Source organism: Bos grunniens, chromosome 2 (genome assembly GCF_055505025.1).
Source record: "Bos grunniens cultivar Pamir isolate PY7600 chromosome 2, Bosgru_T2T1.0, whole genome shotgun sequence".
In the NCBI taxonomy this organism is placed as follows: domain Eukaryota; kingdom Metazoa; phylum Chordata; class Mammalia; order Artiodactyla; family Bovidae; genus Bos; species Bos grunniens.
Window position 1 is genome coordinate 21,290,658 of NC_141166.1, and position 19,475 is coordinate 21,310,132.

General features: G+C 35.7%; 1 protein-coding gene across 33 annotated transcripts in view; it reads right to left on the reverse strand.

The window, feature by feature from the left end:
• MFF (mitochondrial fission factor) overlaps positions 1-19,475 on the reverse strand; it is a 28,280-nt gene continuing 8,805 nt past the window's right edge. For 4 of the 33 annotated variants that reach the window (XM_086337946.1, XM_086337906.1, XM_086337925.1 and 1 more), the window contains 8 exons: positions 16,847-16,935; positions 14,002-14,076; positions 13,102-13,179; positions 9,295-9,453; positions 5,607-5,639; positions 4,033-4,092; positions 1,045-1,129; positions 1-196 (listed from right to left, as the gene is read on the reverse strand). In XM_086337946.1, coding sequence (XP_086194072.1) covers positions 65-196; positions 1,045-1,129; positions 4,033-4,092; positions 5,607-5,639; positions 9,295-9,453; positions 13,102-13,179; positions 14,002-14,076; positions 16,847-16,935 — 711 coding nt within the window. In that variant the 3' untranslated portion in view covers positions 1-64. The remainder of the gene's footprint in view (positions 197-1,044; positions 1,130-4,032; positions 4,093-5,606; positions 5,640-9,294; positions 9,454-13,101; positions 13,180-14,001; positions 14,077-16,846; positions 16,936-19,475) is intronic. The other 29 variants (XM_086338124.1, XM_086338079.1, XM_086338117.1 and 26 more) reach the window with 11 other exon arrangements.

Sequence of the window (19,475 nt, forward strand, 5' to 3'; positions counted from 1 at the left end):
GAAGTTTGCAAATTCTTTATATTTCCAGCTGTTGAGACAATATTTCTGAGAGCTGAGGTTACCTCTAGCGGCGAAACCAGAGCCAGCTATTAAGCAGCCAGAATGCTACAGTAATTGAATACATGACCATTTCTCTTTTAGCCCGTTCTTTGTTCTCCTCTTCCAGAAGTTGTAGACGTCTATTTAGTTTGATTATCTGAGTGAAAAACAACATCAAAAAATGAATAGAAGCTTTAATGCATGATTCATTCAGATTCTTATTAAGTAGTTTAATTTCTCAAAAGAATTATTACAAACATGAGAAGTTTTATTCGGCGCCAAAAAAGAAAGTTGTATATAGGGAAAAAAATGTTACCCACGACAGCTTAAATTCATTAAATTCTCTTAAGAGCTTCTGTCACTCAGCTTCAAGTTTTTCCTATTTAACCCGCTTTAACTGCTTTATGCTTTCTCTAAGTTACTCAGAGGGCCCCATGTATTAACCTACTGGAGTGGGCCCTGTGATCTGCCACCCAGGCCTTCAGGACTAAAATGCTAATTCTCCACCTGCCAGGAGTGTCACTGGTCAACAGCACTGTTCCTGGCTGTTGGTCCTTACTATGAGCAGCCCTGGGCCGAACAACTGTCTTGCCAAGTTCACGCTCCCTTATGAAGACAGTGTGCATCCCACAACTGGTTTGTGATGGCGTTAAAGGCCCAGGTTCCTTGCTCCAACTCTGAAGGGTTATCCCAGCTTCAGAGCAATATACAGCTGTATAGATTTGCTTAAAATGTTAATACCTCGTGTTGCTGGCTAGAATTACATCAATCCATTTTGGTAATACTGTTTTATGATGATGAAAACCTGTAAACCATGATTTAATATATCTTTAATCAAAATGGGAATATCAATTACAGTTTAATAAAGTTTGACAGAGAAAGTATTTTAATTCATGGGTTACAATGGAGAGAAAACTGATAAAATGGATAAAATGTTAGGAACTACCACTTTACATGTAACATGAATGGAATTTAGGGTCACATGCTGTTTGGTACAGTAAATACCTGTCGTCTTAATGAAGCTGCATCTACAACTGTCATGTCTTCTGAAGTTCCTTCAATCATTGCATCTATATTTGAAATGCCATACCTGAGAAATAAAACACGATTCAATATTAGAACAGAACTAAAAGTACCTTGCAAGTCACATATTATGTAATGTTCAGAGGACTGTTATAAAGACTGGTATTTAACAGTACAAATTATTAAAACATTTATCAATCTGAACGGGTATTAATAAAGAGAAGAGCTTAAGGGAACAACTATCTACAATCCTGGGAAAGTGTCTTGAAGGTCAGAGAAAGAGAAGAAACCCTGACTAAGGACGTAAATAAGTAGACAATTCAACTCAGAGAGACTGGCAGTGTTAAAAAAGGATACCTGGTTGAAAAGATCCGAGAGCTGTCACTCTGCTCAGAAGTCCCTGCTGAGACTCACTGGCAGGGAACACAAAGTAAACACACTCCAGCTAAAAGCCTAAGACTGATCAGTTTTTATTTCTCCATCTCTTCTCTTCTATTTCCCCTCTTGCCATTTCTACTCTTCACTTATTTCCAATTATCTAATCTCTCCTGTATCTCCAGAGAAGCAGTTCTAAAATAACCTGAACACACTTTGCCACTACATTCAGATCCAGAATTTCAGTACCGTAATTAAGGAGCTGTGTATAAAATAATGCTGGAAGGCCGCTAAGACAAACTCTCGAGAAAACATTAAAAAGTTCTTCTTGTTCAAATGCAGTTACTTCTAAAGGGGCAATGATTTTTAAATAAGTGACAATCAACTACTGAGAAACATACAAATGCTATTATTCCTCTTTGCCTCGACTTCCACTTTTAAAATATATTTTAAGATACAATTTACATACCTGATAATTCACTTCACACATGTACAGTCTATTTAATTCTGTATGGCTATTTCAATAAAATGGCTCATTAACTTTTCTGAATGAGCAGATTATAAATAAATCAGATTTAAAAGTTACTCCTATGTAATCTAGAGTTGGCACATACATCATGTTTTTAATACTTTAAGCAAGTCCCCATAACAAAAAGCACATTACCATACAAAGGGGTACAAAGGAGTATGAAGAGAATTATATTTTTCATTCAGACATGTTAAAGACAAGTCTATTTAGAAAATCCTTTTGTTATAAATGCTACTGAAAATAATTCAAAAATACTTTAATAAATAATGTGAAACAATTTTTAATTTTATAATCCTGCAGTGCCATCATTCTGAACACCAGTTAGAATTATATTGGTTGCGGTTTCAATGACACTTGGTGTGTACTGACTTCAGATAACCTAGAATGATCTCTAAATACTCCTTTTATGGCTAAGTTAACTTGCTTTCTCCTAATCTGCCCTTTCTTTTATGGGGGAATAGAGCAAATACACTGGAATATTGACAGTAACTGCATCAGGTAGAGAAGTAAGCTACCAAGTCAGTAGGTGATCTGCCCTTTGCGTCATGAGAATAGAGCAAATATACTGGAATACTGAGGATAACTGCATTGGGTAGAGAAGTAAGCTACTAAGTCAGTAGGTGCTAGAACTATGGGTTTACAAACATCTGAATTCCTCTTAACATTAAGCAGAATTATTAAACGGTTAGTGGAAAAAAATAAAGGTTGAAGATTCCTCTTCTCTACACTTTATCCTCAAAATAAAAGTTTTCTATTTCTGTGAGGTCATATATGAGAATAAATAATTGGGGGGAAAAATCAAACAACAGAAGCAACTGCTTCAAAGGTAAACAGACCCAGACTGAATGCAGAGAAATGAACTGTAACTGAAAGGAACTCCCCACAACTTACATTCTGAACTAACTATAATTTTAAATATCTGTAAAGGAAATCTTCATTTGCTAAGAAATCTAAGGATATGAAAAAGACTCTACCTGTATAATTCAACTTAAAACATGTGTGTTTTAACCAAAACATGTATTTATCAGACCTAAAATATCTGTAAGAAATTCTAAGTCAGATCACTGGCTGAAAATAACAGAAAAATAAAAGGATCACAAATTTATGAGAAATATACAAGGAAAAACCTGTTAATAATGTAAAAATAAACTAGTCAGTTGAGTGGAATGGGACTCCTAAGGACATATTTTTCAATTTTCCAATCAGAATTTAGTATTAATGAGAAACCCATGTTTCCCTCTTCTGCCTGAAGATGAATGGTGCCAACTTGCTTCCTCTCATCATTGAAATAATGCTGCCAGTTTGAAATCAACTGCTGCAGATGTTGCTTAAAATGAAATTGGCTCTGAAAAAATTAAAGTAATGGTATCATTATTGTACCAACCATTTTTTTTCTAACCGTACAACTTGGGAAATGAGATTTTGGGTACTTGAGAACCTTAAGTATTAGTATGTGCCATTCTATCTGTCCTTGTGCACGACAGGAAGAAATACCTACTTTAGGCTAAGCATAACTCAAAGGGAAAGCGACAAAATAAGAGAGAAAAGCTTCATCAACAGATGACAAAAATGCTTAAAAACTAAATTCTCTTTCTAAACATTTAACTTCTCAGGCTGTCAATCCTAATTTCCCCAATTTAAAATGATGCTTTATAGACAAGTTTATCTACACAGTGAAAGTGACGAAGTGACACTATAGACAATTAACAACTAAAAAGGAAATGCTGGACAGAACCTCAGGCAACAATTAACATAATGCACATAAAGCAAGGTTTAAGATTCTTTTTTTCTGTGTACTAGTATGATCGTCCATTAAAACTGTGCTTAAATACACTGTCTTAGATGTTCACATGGTAATGTATTATAACTTTTTCTTTATACTCTCTTGGCCAAATGTCACAAATGTTTAGACTGTTTTTAGAGAAAAGCAGGGGGTCCACCTAGAGAAAACTCTAGAAGTTAAAGCTATAATCTAAAGACATGGCTACTGCATGCATTACATCCGGCAAAATAAAACACATTCAACCAACTGTTCACCCTGGTAATTACAAAGTCTCAGAGTTTACCTGACGTTGTCATGATGAGGATTAGAAGTGGCGGCAGCAGACCCACCACGCAACACAGGTCTAAGGCAGGTTTTTGCAGGAGAAGGCACAAGACAGAATCAGGAAACAGAGAGTAATAAAATAAAAGCAAAAATAAGACAAATAAATGTCAAATAGGATTATATTGTATGTTTCAATACAATATAATATATTTCAAATACTTTACGTATCTTCGTCTCGCTATCCTCCATGTTATGACTTTCATGAATTGAGCATTTTACAATGAGTTAGAAAACAAAGGGAACCTCTTATTTTCGTAACAAAATAGCACCAACACATAAAATAATTTTTTGGTGCTCATACTTGACATCCTACTAATTCTGTTCCAAACGTGTAACTCCTCTCTTTGAGTTGGAAAAAAAAAAAAACATCAGCAACTTTAGAAGCATGTCCAGAACTGGTTAGTAGCACCTGCATGGTAATGGCTACTCATCTGGTATCAATAGCTATCTCGAAAGCTAAAAATCTGAAGTGACTCCCACTTCCCACAATTCCTTGCCTCCACCTCATTAATTTTGCTTAGTGCCTCGTATCTTAATACAGCCAGGTCTCACGCAAACGCTCAGCTCCCAAGAGCAGAACTGGAGCTCAGTTCTGGAGCTGAGGAGGTTGGGGACAGGTCCTGAGGCATAATACAGCACATCATAGGAAGTGCAACTGAATGTGTGCGTCTGATCCCGAGAGGCAACCAGGAGTGACATACAGGGCTGCTGGAGATGAAGACTAAGGCGCACTGGAAAACTGTGGGGATTTTCACTGAGTACACACTTTGATTCTAGAGGACAATTAGTTCTCTACCGGTAAGAGGTAACCTTTTCAATAAATTTTACTTTTTAAATCAGGAAACAAAGGCTCTATGTGGTCACTGGTCAACTCCCCCAAAAGTAATCAGCAATACTTATAACCAGAGAAAGGAGGTTGGGGTGCAAAAGCCACATTAAGGATTTGAAGAATTATTATTTTATTTTGAATGTCTCATTCTCTACAGGCTGATCAGGTTTTACCTGAATTTAAGTATCAACACAATTCTTAGAGGAAACATTTAACACCAAATGCTACTACTTTTTTTTCTGTAAGTTGGCACAGCTATAGAATTTTTGTTACAATATAGACCACTATTTTATGTCAAATCAGTTTATAAGAGAAAATCTTAATGCTTAGGTTGTATGTTTCCTAAAGGCACTACTGGTGCTTAAAGAAATTTATAGAACCTAGAGGGGAAGGGACTTTTGAGTCAGATATTAGACTTTTCTTTGTTGGCTAAAGAACGGTAAGAAATCATAATGCTTGAGGCAGGCTTTTTAACTCACCCCATCCTACTAATTCATTTGTTCTGTGACATCAGGAAAAATTACTTTCCGATCCTGTATCACAGTAATGTGAGAAAGGTTAAAAGTGAAGCCACTGCTGTGTGCTACCTAAAGCTTTTTTAAAAAATTCAAGCATATGCTCAAAAGGATCTGCCACATCCAACATATTCCACTGCAGAGATTTCCCTTTTATAATGCAGAGCCAGAAAATAATACAGTCTTTACCTTTTACAACGTATTTCATTTTGTCTTCTCACACTGGCAATTGACACATATAATATAAAAGTAAATTAGACAGGTGTTTGGCAAAGTTAGAAACTTTATTCAAGTACCACTTTCTACTGTAAATATGACTTAATACATTAAAGAATCATTTTAAGTTTGAAAATAAGATTTAATATATTAAAAAATCTTTTTAGGTTTGAAAATATGTTTTGTAATTAAAGTGGTAAAAGGGAATGAGATTCAAGACTCTTCCAGGATTAACTTGTATATCAACATTTTTAAGTAAATAAATGGTCTTAGTAGAATGTTTTTTTGCTTAAAAAAAAAAAAAAAAAAAAAAAAAAACCATGGAAACTGCTACAGTAAGTAAGCAAGGTAGATGTACCAGCAATTACATGTATTTTTTTAAAAAGATAAATTATAAATAACAGATACTGTCTCAACTGCAACTCTGCATTTCTAGGTTTTCCAAGTAATGCATTTACATGAATACTTGCAAAAAATATAAATTATTTACAGATTGGCTTCTTTTTCTATTGAATCAAAGCCAGAAATAATCAAGCCCCTTCTTTTTTTGGACTGTGCTTGAGCAATATGTGGGATATTAGTTCCTTGACCAGGGCTCGAACCTATGTTCCCAGCAGCTGTAAGTGAAGAGTGCAGTCTTAATTACTGGACTGTCAGGGAAGTCCCTCAAGTATAAAACTTAAGCATGCTTAGCATGACTAATCTGAGTACTTAAATAGTGTTCTTTCAGAGGTACTAAGTTCCTTTTTTTAAACATTAGTATTTTGTATTGGAGAGTGAGATACAGAGCTCTAGAAGGTGTCAGGAGATGTGAGCATTTCCTAACTAGCAAGGACTAAACAGCATTTTTAAATCCAAAGAACACACCTGGTACTTGCTATTTCAGATGTTTTGGTAAATTTTTTTTCTTCTACCTCAGTTTTCCAAATGCACAGCACTGACCTATGTAAGTAAACTTTTCTAATGTATACCTAGAATTTAACTTTGTTTTCACGTTGAACTTGGTTTTGGGTCATATAAGTTCTCAAGACGAGAAAACAAAAACAAAATACACAAACCTTTTAACAGTGACCCTCAGAGTATAAACTAAAAATAGTTCTTATGCCAAGCAACTGCAAAAATTCATTATTTTATGATAATAAAACAGGCAGAAAGGTTTTTTTTCATTCTTTCTGTCAAACAGTTCTAACTTTATTAAATGTATCTAATGCTATGGCTTAAGACCAAAGATAAGACACTGCATTAGCATAACAGCCAGGAATAAAAAATAGGAAAGAAAAAAAAGATGTACAGAGCAAGAAACATAAAAGCACTTCCAACTTTATATGCAATATTATTTAATAGTCATGCAAGTAGAACATTATCCAAATTTCACATTCCTATTTCTTGTATCTGATAAGTCAAGCTAGACAGTTCTCCTAGTAGAAATAAAAACTAATTCGACATCTACAACTCTGATTAAATCTTGCATAACACTTAGATTAGTAAATACACTGGGGGAAAAAAAAACCTTTCAAGTTGAAAGCAACCAATAATACTAATGATAATCCACTCTTCCAGGTTCTAAGGTATACATACAGGAGCAAAGAATTATTACCACAACTACTTTATGAATTTTTTAAAAATCTCACTTAAGTGAATAAGAAAAATACTTCCTTCCCAGAAAAGGGAATTTTAAAATTATCAATTTATTTCAATTAAAAAAAAAATCACTTAAAGCTCAAGATAATTTTTCATAAATAAAAGAATATAAAGCAAATTTTACAATTAATAAAATTTCTTATTTTATGCTTTTGAATTTAAGGCAAAACTGTTCCATTATGGATTAAAAAAAAATCCAACTATTTTTCCATATACTGCACTGAGCTGTGTGTATGCAGGGGGACGGATCTTTGTCATCTATATAGGATTTATAAAACATCTTTCCCATTCATATATTTTCACTGTAATAGCATTTGATATAATAGAATCTGACCTAATAATCTAGCCTCTTCTAAGGACCTATTACAATTAAAAAGTTAAAGAGAATACCTGGTAAAGAATAAATCTATGTTAGGGAGGGAGAAGAAAACAGGCATTTGGAAATACTAGTCAAGTGCCAGGTACTTTATATTCAATATCTTTTTAAGTATCTCTCATGACACTAAACAAAAAATTTGAGGCCATCTTTATATCTTAAAATAAAGACAGGGGAGGAAAGAAGAGTCCTCACAAGAATCCAGAAAACTAGGTAATATTAGTTTTAACAGATGAAGAAAACAAGGCCCAGAGAAGCTAGGCAATTTGTCCAAGATCAGCATGTGGCTAATTACTCAGTGTGGTGGACCAAGAATAAATCCGATCCCTTTAATCCAAGCTTTTTGTTCTAAACCATGATGCTTCTTATAATCTAATATAGTCCTTGAAGCTTTAAAGAATGTAAGAGGGACTCTAAACCCTTAGGAAGGGATATATATATACACATATATTCATAATATGTATATATATACACCCACACCTATACGTGAAAACATGTACACATAGATGCAATTTTGCCCCTGCCATGAGCTTTCTCTGTTACGCTCTTTCTAGTATGGCTTTAAGTCCCTGGGCCCACACGTATGGGAACTCTGGCAAGGGTCAGGAAGTCTAGTCCAGCGGAACAATGGGTGTTCATCAAGGATGGTGAAACACCTGGGGCTTGTGTGAGGCTCAAGAGCAGGTAATAAGCAAAGGTTGGTTCAGAGCAAGTCACGAGACATGTCAGTTCCAAAGGTAAGAAAGGTTTACTGGAAAGGCCTGCTTAATTTATTGGGAATTCTTCAAAAAGCAAAGTTAACAGCCTAATAAAATGATTATGCAAATTCAAGCACTGACTCAACAGAGTTATTACTACATAAAATGTTTAGAGTTGAAGTGAAATTGACTGTACTTTCCTCACATTCTGCCAAAAAGCTCTCAAATTTCATCTTTTTAAAACACTATCTACTAATGAAGCAAGGAGAAAAAGGTATTTGAAATAATGGCAAAAAATTCATTTGAATGAACAATTCTAGGTATACTACTAGTGATTTTACCTGGAGACATTCAAAAGTGAGACACGCCATCCATACTGAGAACAATCAGTATTATTAATAAAAAGACAACAGCACCTGGGATTTTTAGCACAGGCTTAGAAATCTCTAGTGAAGAGGAAAGGAAAAAAAAAAAAAAAGCCCTGGCAGCTACACTGACTTCATCTTCTCAGATCTGCTTACTAATCCAACCACATTAGTATCATAAATGATTCAAGACTTACTAACAAAAATGAGTACAATTCAGCCCAACATCCCACACTGGATCCAAAGTACCCCTCAGCATACCCAAAATGGAATCAAGTACTTAGAACAGCTCAGCAAGGTCTTGGGGGAAAAAAAAATCTGTATTTCCCGTGTATAAATAGTTATTAACTGTATCCCACCCCTCCCGCCATACCTCGACTGAAGAGAAGCTAACAGAATCTTCTGAAATGTGAATTTTGGACAATAATTTCAAATTAAAAGAAAGCAAAGCAAGCTCTTTAAATCATTGCATCTGAGAAGGAGACAAAGGTGCAAACACAAAAGGAAGACACCACAGTCCACTAATAAGGAGCCAAAAAATAATGCAGAAAAGTTGACAGGAGTCAGTGATGGCCAATCACCTGCGATTTTCATCCAGCACATCCAAGATCTGCTGGTAAGCCCTACGAGTGGAAGACTGGATGAGCGACAAAATGCCACGAGCAGAGGAAAGATTAGCTCCGTCTTCAGGTAACATACGGGGAGGGCAAACCCGAACCTGCGGTGGCGACGGTGTCACGCTGTTCACACAAGCACAGCAAACGAAGAGAAAAACACTCAAGTCAGATTTTTGTAAAACCCCAGCTCAACATTTTCCCAAAACACCCATATTTTAAAAATTAGCTTAGTTTTCTTGCCCATTTCCCCCACCCTTCATTTTCCCCCAAAAGAGTCAGGCCAAATAAGTTAATAAACATGTTAAATTGTTTCTGTGGTTTTTTTAAAACCCAGCTACCATGAAGCATCTGTAACTGTGTAGCTTTAAGCATCAAATTAAACAGACTGAATGTGAAAGGACAACTTTAAGAGGGAGGAGAACTACGGCAGAGCATCTGCAACCTCCAGCTCTGGAGAAACAGCGTTCTTAGTGTAAACCCGAGCCTCTAACAAACCACATGGCACTGCAGCTTACAGATGATCAGAAGAGTAAGATAGGGAATTTCAGGATACAGGCGTCAGGCAAAGTTTACATGCATAAAACGAAAGGGATTCCGTGAAAACGCCAATTTCAAATACTTCACAAAGACAATGAAGCAATTAGTTTATAACGAGTAAATTTAAAGATGAACCAAAGTTTCAGAAAGCTAACAAAAAGCATTTTGATTACTCAATTAAAGCATACGTTCCCTGGCTAAATGAACAATTCTGTGAATACACTGAAAAGGCAAGGATACTTATTAAATTATCCAGATGTAGGTTAAATGATCATTTTTGGTTTCTCAGTGACAATAATCTTGGTCATTCTTTTATGTGTGAGTTGAGACTTACAATGTCTTTGGTTCCACTTACAGTTTCTCCTAAAAGCTAAGCACGTTTCAATGAAGAGATTTTACAGTTCTAATCTGGATTCTTATTTTCAGAGAACTAATTTTAGAGCATGATCAGCAATATGAGGTATTTAACTGATTTAAGGACTTGGCATCCAATTTGTTACAATAAGATGTTTTGTTACAATAAGAGAACTATGGGATGTGGGCTCAATAATTTTTCTCAGTGTCAGGGCAAGAACACCTTAGACTAAGCCTCATCCTTGCATATATATACAAAAGAGTGAAGGTAGAGAAGATAGTGAACAATTGAAAGATAAAAGATTGTACTTTGATCCATGTAAGCTTTTCTTACTTAATATTTTTGGGAACCAAGAATATGAGTAGGATAATTTTTTAAAGGGTAACTATCATTCCCAGAGTCCCAGAAAATTAAAAACAAAATCTTCTCCACAATTTTGTGAATAACTTTCAATGTCTTGATGATCCAAAGCAAAAAGTACAAAATACATGAAAACCATGTTTTCTAAAGACTACTTAAAGAGAGATTTAAGCCAAATATTGGCATACTGAGAAAATCTGTCAGGGCTGATTCACCATATGAATGAGGCCTCATGGTGTCAAGATAATTAAGTTTTCAGATGCAGACTCATGGATGGTCACCTGAAACATCTGTCCACAGACTAGGAATCTTCTGGAATACATATAGCTTATCAACAACAATAAATATCAACTGATCCATGGTACTCAGCAGAACCCCAACTGGCTATCCAAAAAGAGTAAAAGAAACAGTATATCTGGGACTCAAAGTCTAGGTACTAGGCTTGTACTCAACATTCTCTTCAGGCAGCATAGAGAATACCTGACGTTTTTGCTCCTTCTAAGAAAACAGACTCAATTCATGTTAGAAAAGTGTGACCAGAGGCAGGAATAAAATGGCCAGTTCTTCATCAACATAAACAGGCACCCATCTGACACTGTTCTTAACAGCAACACCATCATACCTAGCTAAACTGACTTAACCAAGTTTTAAAAGACTATTCAAGACAATATCTACTGACATAATTGAAGCTTTTGTCTTCATATTCTGGGGCTTAAACTGAACACTGCATATACCAATTTGAAATAGTATATAAATGAGCTACCTATATAAAGTCTATGCTGCTGCTGCTACGTCGCTTCAATCGTGTCCGACTCTGTGCGACACCATAGATGGCAGCCCACTAGGCTCCTCTGTCCCTGGGATTCTCCAGACAAGAGTACTGGAGTGGGTTATATAAAGTCTATAATGATCTCTACTTAGAATTATAATATTAGAGCAAAAATGCCAACAAACTGAATCCAAATCCATGAAAAAACTTTGATGGATTTTTGCCCATCAGAATTCAAAAGGAAAGAAGGCTTCCTTGCAGTAAACTCACTTTGTCAGAAATAAGCAATAGGAATTGTTTATTTAAATTCTAAAAGTACAAGTGTTTCCTGTCCATACATGAGAAATCAGGTCATCAAGCATAAATTATTTTCAGATTAACTGCAAAGCATTCTTCAGCTGGAATGCACAGAAGACTGAGTTTTAAAAAGTCTGTAAGATCACCTTCAATTTTAAGATTCTACGATCATAAAATTAGAATATGGTACTAAGTGGGAAAAAACCATACACAGTCCTCAATGGTAACTTAATAAGAAACATACTAATGTAGAAAGATAAAATTAAAATTAAGTCTTAATTAATGCTGCTGCTGCTGCTGCTAAGTCGCTTCAGTCGTGTCCGACTCTGTGAACCCACAGACGGCAGCCCACCAGGCTCCGCCATCCCTGGGATTCTCCAGGCAAGAACACCGGAGTGGATCGCCATTTCCTTCCCCAATGCATGAAAGTGAAAAGTGAAAGTGAAGTCGCTCAGTCATGTCTGACTCTTAGTGACACCATGGACTGCAGCCCACCAGGCTCCTCTGTCCATGGGATTTTCCAGGCAAGAGTACTGGAGTGGGGTGCCATTGCCTTCTCCTCATTAATGCTAGTAAAGATATTTCATCAAAGGTTAACATCAAAAACATATTTGGATTTCAGGTTGTTTCCAAAAGAAAACTTTTTCTCAAAAGTTTCAAAGATTAGTTAAGAAACTTAACTTTTCATAAACAACGTTTCATAAACAGCAAAATCAGAGTAGGAAGTATTTCATACACTGATGACCAGTTTGGGCAGTATATGTACAGATTAAATGCCCTTAATGGTTAATCTATTTCTATCTACAGATGAACTGAATGATTAAATCATAAGACGACCATAGCTACACGAATTAGAAGAAAGAGTCTAGTAATTCTTTCTTTTCAAAGCTTTAAGCAGTCTTGCGAGTCTCTTTAAAAATAAACAAATCTAAGAACAAAAAAAGAATAAGCCCCGTGTTAGTGATAGGCCTGATGCTACCTGGGATGCCCGGCACTGGGGGTATTAACCATGACAGGAAACAGTGCTTTCAGAGCTGAGTTTCATCTCTGCCCACCCACCCAAAGTGGAGTGACTTTGGTTTTTTTTTTTTTGACACATGAATTCCTGTGAAAAATAAGTAAACATATTGCAAAGGCACTGAGATTATTCAAGCAAATGTTATAGTATTAGTGATTTAATAAAAATGCATGTTGATGACAAATTCATCCTAGAAATGTTACAAAATGGCAAAATCTCAGCTTTACCTTTTTCTTTTATAAAAGTAAGGAAATTTTGAAGAATGTACTTATGTTTGTCATATTATTTCATTAGTAATAGCTCTCTCTCATGCCTATATGAACTTCTTACTATGCGAGTGTTGAATAAACAACACAAGCCAATGTTAGAACTCAAATTTAAATGAAAAGTGACTTGGCATAACTTTTATTATAATGTAAGTCCAAAGCAAAACACCTCTTTTTTCCACGGGTTTTCATAGGAATAGTGTTTCTCAAACTGCGAGGATAATCTCTTTGGTGAGGCTCCAGTTTACTATATTCCAAAAATACAGTAAAGGTAAAACAGTCAGAAAGGGAAGAAAAAATTTTCACTGAATCACAAATTTTGCACCATTTCTCTTGAAATTTTAAATACAGATAAAGGTTTAATTTCTTGCCACTAAGGTAATTTACTAGTTCTTAGAAGTATAATAAGAGAATCAGAATTAATAGAGAAATCACTGGTTGTCAGAACGGTTTCTGGTCCTTGAGAACTAAACTGGCTATTGAATCTCATACCACATGCCAAAGTGCCCCCTCCCCTTAAGAGGCCACTCATTCCCATCCCGTGCTGTATCACACACACAGAAAGAGTGGGTTTAATGATCTCAAAATATTATTCCAAAGCTTAATTTTAATATATGGAATTAAAAAAAAAAACTTAAATGACTCGTTATACTTAAGACTCCTTTTCGCCTTCTGAGTGAAAATAAACAAGAAAAGATAGTGTGTTAAAATTTTTTAAAGATTGAAACCACTGAATCTGGTTGAACTGAATCCACAGAGAACTCATATGCCAACCAAAGCAAAATAAAGGAACTAGAAAGGATTTTTGGTATGAATTATTCCATTCTACTTTCACCATTATACTGCAAATCATACATAACTTCCTTAGTTGATCTAGCTTTTTTTTTTTTTTAATAAAGTGTTTGATAACAGCTTGAGAAATCCTCAAACAGAGGTACTTAAAAGCCAAACAGTAAGAGAATTAGGGCAGTACATGCCAATTACCTGGTGAAGTATTAGTGTCACATAAGCCTGCAAAATTAAAACAACTCCTAATTGTGAAAAGCAGAGCAGACAGATAAAATCTTACGTGTACTCCGGTGTAGAAATCGGTGCCTGGAACCTTGAAATTTTATTTCTTGGGGCAGAATCTGATCTGTGCCACCTTAAATAATAATTATGCTTCTTTTACATATTCAGCTTTTATAACACAAAGAAAAAAGCTAAATACGAATCTGCTGATCATTTTCATGTCAATAATAAGCCCTATTATCTCTTTGAAAGTAAGGGAGAGAACAAGGCCAGCGCTCCTGCTCTTATACTCCTATGGACTTCTATTCCTAAATCCAAGGAATAAAATAAGGTGGAGGCAGGCAAACGTTCATGCACAATGACACATAATCAGATCACATCACAGAGAAAAGGCTGAAGTAGGTAAAGACAGGAAGAGTCCAATAATTACTTTGGTAGAGGTAAAATACTGCTGACCCATGTTAATAGTTTCTTCCTTACCGTATTACCAGCATTAAATACATAATTTGCTCATTATATAAAAATTTGAAAGTTTATCAAACGTAGATTCTTAAAGATGAATACAATTATAAATAATAAAATTAATAACAGCAGCAGAAGAAAGGGCAAGGTCACACTATCAACAAAAAGACGGTTAAGTATCTTACCATGGTAACATACGTAACTACCAAAACAAAAAGTATGGTTAAGGAAGGTAAGCATTCTATTGCAAAAAACTGTATAGTTAAATATTCATGCTATTTTTACAACCAAAAAGTAAAACATGAGATTCTGTTTTATTAAACATCTAGAATAGCAGACCCCAACCTTTTTGGCACCAAAGATTGGCTTCATGGAACACTTTTTCCACAGACAGAGGGGCAGAGGCGGGATGTTTCAGGATGATGCAAGCACATCACATTTACTGTGCACTTTATTTCTGTTTGTGGCAATCTCAGGACATTCTGCCTGACGCTAGAGTTAGTGTTTGTGCTCCCATGAGAATCTAACGTCATCACTGATCTGACAGCAGGTGGAGCTCAGGCTGTAATGTGACTGACGGGGAGTGGCTGTAAATACAGAAGAAGGTTTGCAGGCTTGCTCACTTACTGCTGTGTGGCCTGGTTCCTAACAGGCCACGGACAAGTACTGGTTCGTGGCCTGGGAACTGGGGTAGAAAATGCCTTTCAAGGGACTTAAAGAAACAAATAATTCAAATATCAGCTAACTTTGTTCATCTTTTCTGAGGAACTTTCATCACTGGTAACTGCAAAAATATCTATGAACTAGTCATTTACTCTAACTCATGCTTCACAAGGCTGGTTTTTATATATTACAGAGCAGAGCAGTTTCCTTTCTTGTTAACTGAACTTAGCTATCAGTAATATATACTGTGCGAGGGAAAAAAGTGATGCTATAGTAAAATAGTCCTATTTTTATTTCATTATGGGAAATTTCAAAGTAATCATGGACCTAAATAAAAAGCAATATCTTTATATAACAGGAAAGTTAATTAGAAACTTTTGGTGCCCTAAAAAGTATTACAAATAGAAAATAACAAAAGCCCTTAGGTTTATGTTTAATCATTCTGAGAGGGTTCTAAATATCAAGAAGCTACCTTCACCATAAATTAGGTAGTCTTTTCACCTTTGTGTAACATATTTTAACATAGTCTAGAAAAAGGAATTCCATGGATTGGCGATCACTGCTAGCCATGGACCTGCAGGAAAACATACAATTTTCGCAAAAAATTTCATTATTAAAAATGGTTGAATCTTTCAGATAAGCCTTCCCTGAAGGAGACATATATTCTTTCAAACTTTCTATCTTCCTATATTATGCTTCAGAATAATTATAACTACTTTCGGAAGCATTTCAAGATTCTCCAAGAAATGAAAACAGTTACAGTTCTCCTTTGCACCTAATGCAAAAAAAGAGAGACTCAATCCCCATCAAAGTCCCTTCTGTGTCCCTATATTCTTTAGTCAAGCCCAAGTTAAAACTTCATATGGTTTAATACAAATGGCATAATTGTATTGCATGCTATTTTCCATGTAAATTTAAATGTCTTGCTTTTTATCTAGGTTTGCAAGCTGTAAGGGACATTATCACCTCCTGATTCTTTATTCGTTCCCAGAGAAATTAACGTGATGCCTGACATCAAATCAGGTTCATGATAAATGAGCGTATGAAAGTTGAAAATTTAATGAGGAAGAAACAGTAATTTATATAATTTAAATCACCAATGGCTTTGAAACTTAAAAAATTCTGACCAGTTTTTAAAGGGATATTTTATTTTAAAAACCAATCAATTTTAATAAAACAACAAAAATGACTTGTCCAATTTAAAACATCTAATGGTAGGGGTAGTTTTTAAGACCAGGGTATGATAATGTAAGATAAATGAGAAAGAAAGGTTTACACAAATAGTCCTTTAAACAATGTACTTAAATTTTTAGAAAAAGAAAAGGGTCTAAGAATTCTGTGACTCAGTAGGAAGAGAGCTAAAAAAATAATCCTGGAAAGCAAAAAAAAAATGCCATTTGCTTATGCTATATTCTTTACCATGGCTCATTAGAAGCAGAGTGGCTAGTCCTTTTACAATCTAATCACAAATTAAGTAACCTGAAAATGAAGATGTTTCCTTAACAAAGTGTTTATGCTTTATTTTCTTTCCCCAAATTTAAGGTTATAAAGAGTACTACAAAAATATAAAACTGATGTAAATGTATTACATAATAAACTGCAAACACTATTACAAGTAAATGACTTTTTTCTTCAGGTTCTTAGGTATAAAACATAACACTTCATCCTTTTTTTCTTTCTAAATATTTGAGAGTAAGTAAATCATTTAGAAAAGGATGGGACAGGCAGTGTATAGAGACAACTATGAATGAGATACAATGCTTAGTGGTTCTACTCACATGGAGTCAGTTTTGACCAGCTGTCCATTTTGGCGAACAGCATTTTCACTCATAGAGCGTTCTCTTTTTAGCCTGCCAACTGCACGGATCTGTTAGGCACAAAGAAAGGGAAAGGAATGGTAAATATTCTTAGTAGTCTAGTAGTTGCTTAGCATCAAAAGGACCTTAATCTAAGGCTACTCACAAAATTAAAAAATAACAGAACCATGAATTGCTACTCGGTGTGTGTATTATATGCAGGGCATGTTAAGGAAAAAACCTCTACTTACTATAATGCAGATAAACGGGGGAATGTTTATTTTCTTTATGAAAATAGTGACTTCTAGTTGCTTTTTTAAGTCTCAATCTTACCTGGTACAATTATTAATATTTTTATTTATTATAATTATGCAATATACTTACATTCAGTTCAGTTCAGTCCCATCTGACTCTTTGCGACCCCATGAACCACAGCACGCCAGGCCTCTCTGTCCATCACCAACCCCCAGAGTTTACCCAAACTCATGTCCATTGAGTCGGTGATGCCATCCAACCATCTCATCCTCTGTCATCCCCTTTTCCTCCTGCCCTCAATCTTTCCCAGCATCAATACTTGCATTACTTAACGAACAATTCACAACAGCTTTTAAAGGCACTTACACTATAGGAAATGGGATAGATTTGTAAATATTACAAATAAGGCTTCTGAGGTTAAAATAAATTCAGATTAGTTTAGATATTTGAATGGAGAAGGCAATGGCACCCCACTCCAGTATTCTTGCCTGGCAAATCCCATGGATGAAGGAGCCTGGTAGGCTGCAGTCCATGGGGTTGCTGGGAGTCGGACACGACTGAGCGACTTCACTTTCACTTTTCACTTTCATGCACTGGAGAAGGAAATGGCAACCCACTCCGGTGTTCTTGCCTGGAGAATCCCAGGGACGGGGGAGCCTGGTGAGCTGCCGTCTGTGGGTTCGCACAGAGTCGGACACGACTGAAGCGACTTAGCAGTAGCAATTTGAAAACTAAAAAAAATCTCACATGCTTAAATGTTTTAGTATTCTAGAAATAGTTACAATCTTCCACCTTACATGCTCTTCGTACAAAATGTTATTGGTCTCTTTCCATTAAATAGATGGAATTAAAGGATGAATCTATGTTTCCTTCCCTTGAAATTAGATGGGCTAGTGACTGCTACAGAGATGATAAATGTGACTTCTGAGGTTAAGTTAGAAACAACACTAAGGCTTCTGCTTTTTTCCCCTTTCATTGTTTGGAACAACAGCACCAAGACCCAAGCGGCCAGACAGAAAGGCTATGTGTGGTTATACCAGCCAGTAATCCTGGCTGAGGTCTACACAATAGCTAGTTATCAACTGACCTATGAGTGAGTAAGCCTCAAGCTGTTGAGTCATCCTGAGCCTTTGAGACTTCCTAGCCTAGGCCCAGATAATATACAACAGAAACAAGCTTTCCCCACTATGCTTGATGCAAACATCTCACCGACAAAATCCATGAAAAAAATAAGCAATTTCTATTTCAAGCCACTAACTTTAGGATGGTTTAATGGGCAGCAGGAGATAACTGGGGCTTCCCTGGTGGCTTAGACAGTAAAGAGTCTGCCTGGAATGCGGGAGCCCAGGTTCAATCCTTGGTTTGGGAAGATCCCCCTGGAGAAGAAAATGGCAACCTACTCCAGTATTTTGCCTGGAGAATTCCATCGACAGAGGAGCTTGGCAAGCTACAGTCCATGGGGGTCACAAAGAGTCGGACAGGACTGAGTGACTAATAGACACACACACACAGGAGATAACTGAAACAATGGTAATCATGAACTTTTCTGCTTAAAAAAAAATTTTTTTTTTTTTACTGGAAATACCTCTGGCAACTTAATGGTTTAAAAAAAAAATAGATTTTATTGTAAATGACAACTGGTATGTGAACCAACAGACTTGAAGATTAACATTCTCAAAAATGCAAACCCAGTATCTATTAATGCTCTTAAAAAAGACCTGGGAATAGATCACCAGGGTATAAGCACCATCAGAGCAGAAAACAATCCTGTATTTCATGCCAACAAAACTTAAAATCATACTAAGCGGCGCATAACTTCAAAGCGTGGTTTAAATTTGGTTATGATTATGAACCACTTACCCATCTGAACAAAAGAAAAAAAAAAACCAAACAGAAAAGGAGTTGGCTTGGAGCCTACTGCAAGAGTTCTTTACAGTTAAACCAAAAGTCAAAATTACTTGAAGGCATTTATATATAAAAACTAATCTTGGACAAATCAATGTCCATGAGGTCTTTGTTTACTGGTTCTGCAGATTTATTCAGATCTTATCTCTCCCTCAAGAATCTGCTCAGATGCCTTAATATTTTCCCCTATAATGGTCCGTTTTATTTCATATAATTTTTAAAAGTTACACTCTATTTATAGTTATTACAGAATGCCGCCTATATTCCATGTTGTACAACACATCCTGGTAGCCTGTCTTACACCCAACAGTTTGTACCCCCGACTCCCCAATTCTTAATGCCGACCCCTCCACTAATAACTGCTAGTTGGTTCTCCATATCTGTGTCTGCTTCTTTTCTGTTACGGTCACTCGCTTGTTGCATGTTTTAGATTCTACGTATAAGTAATATC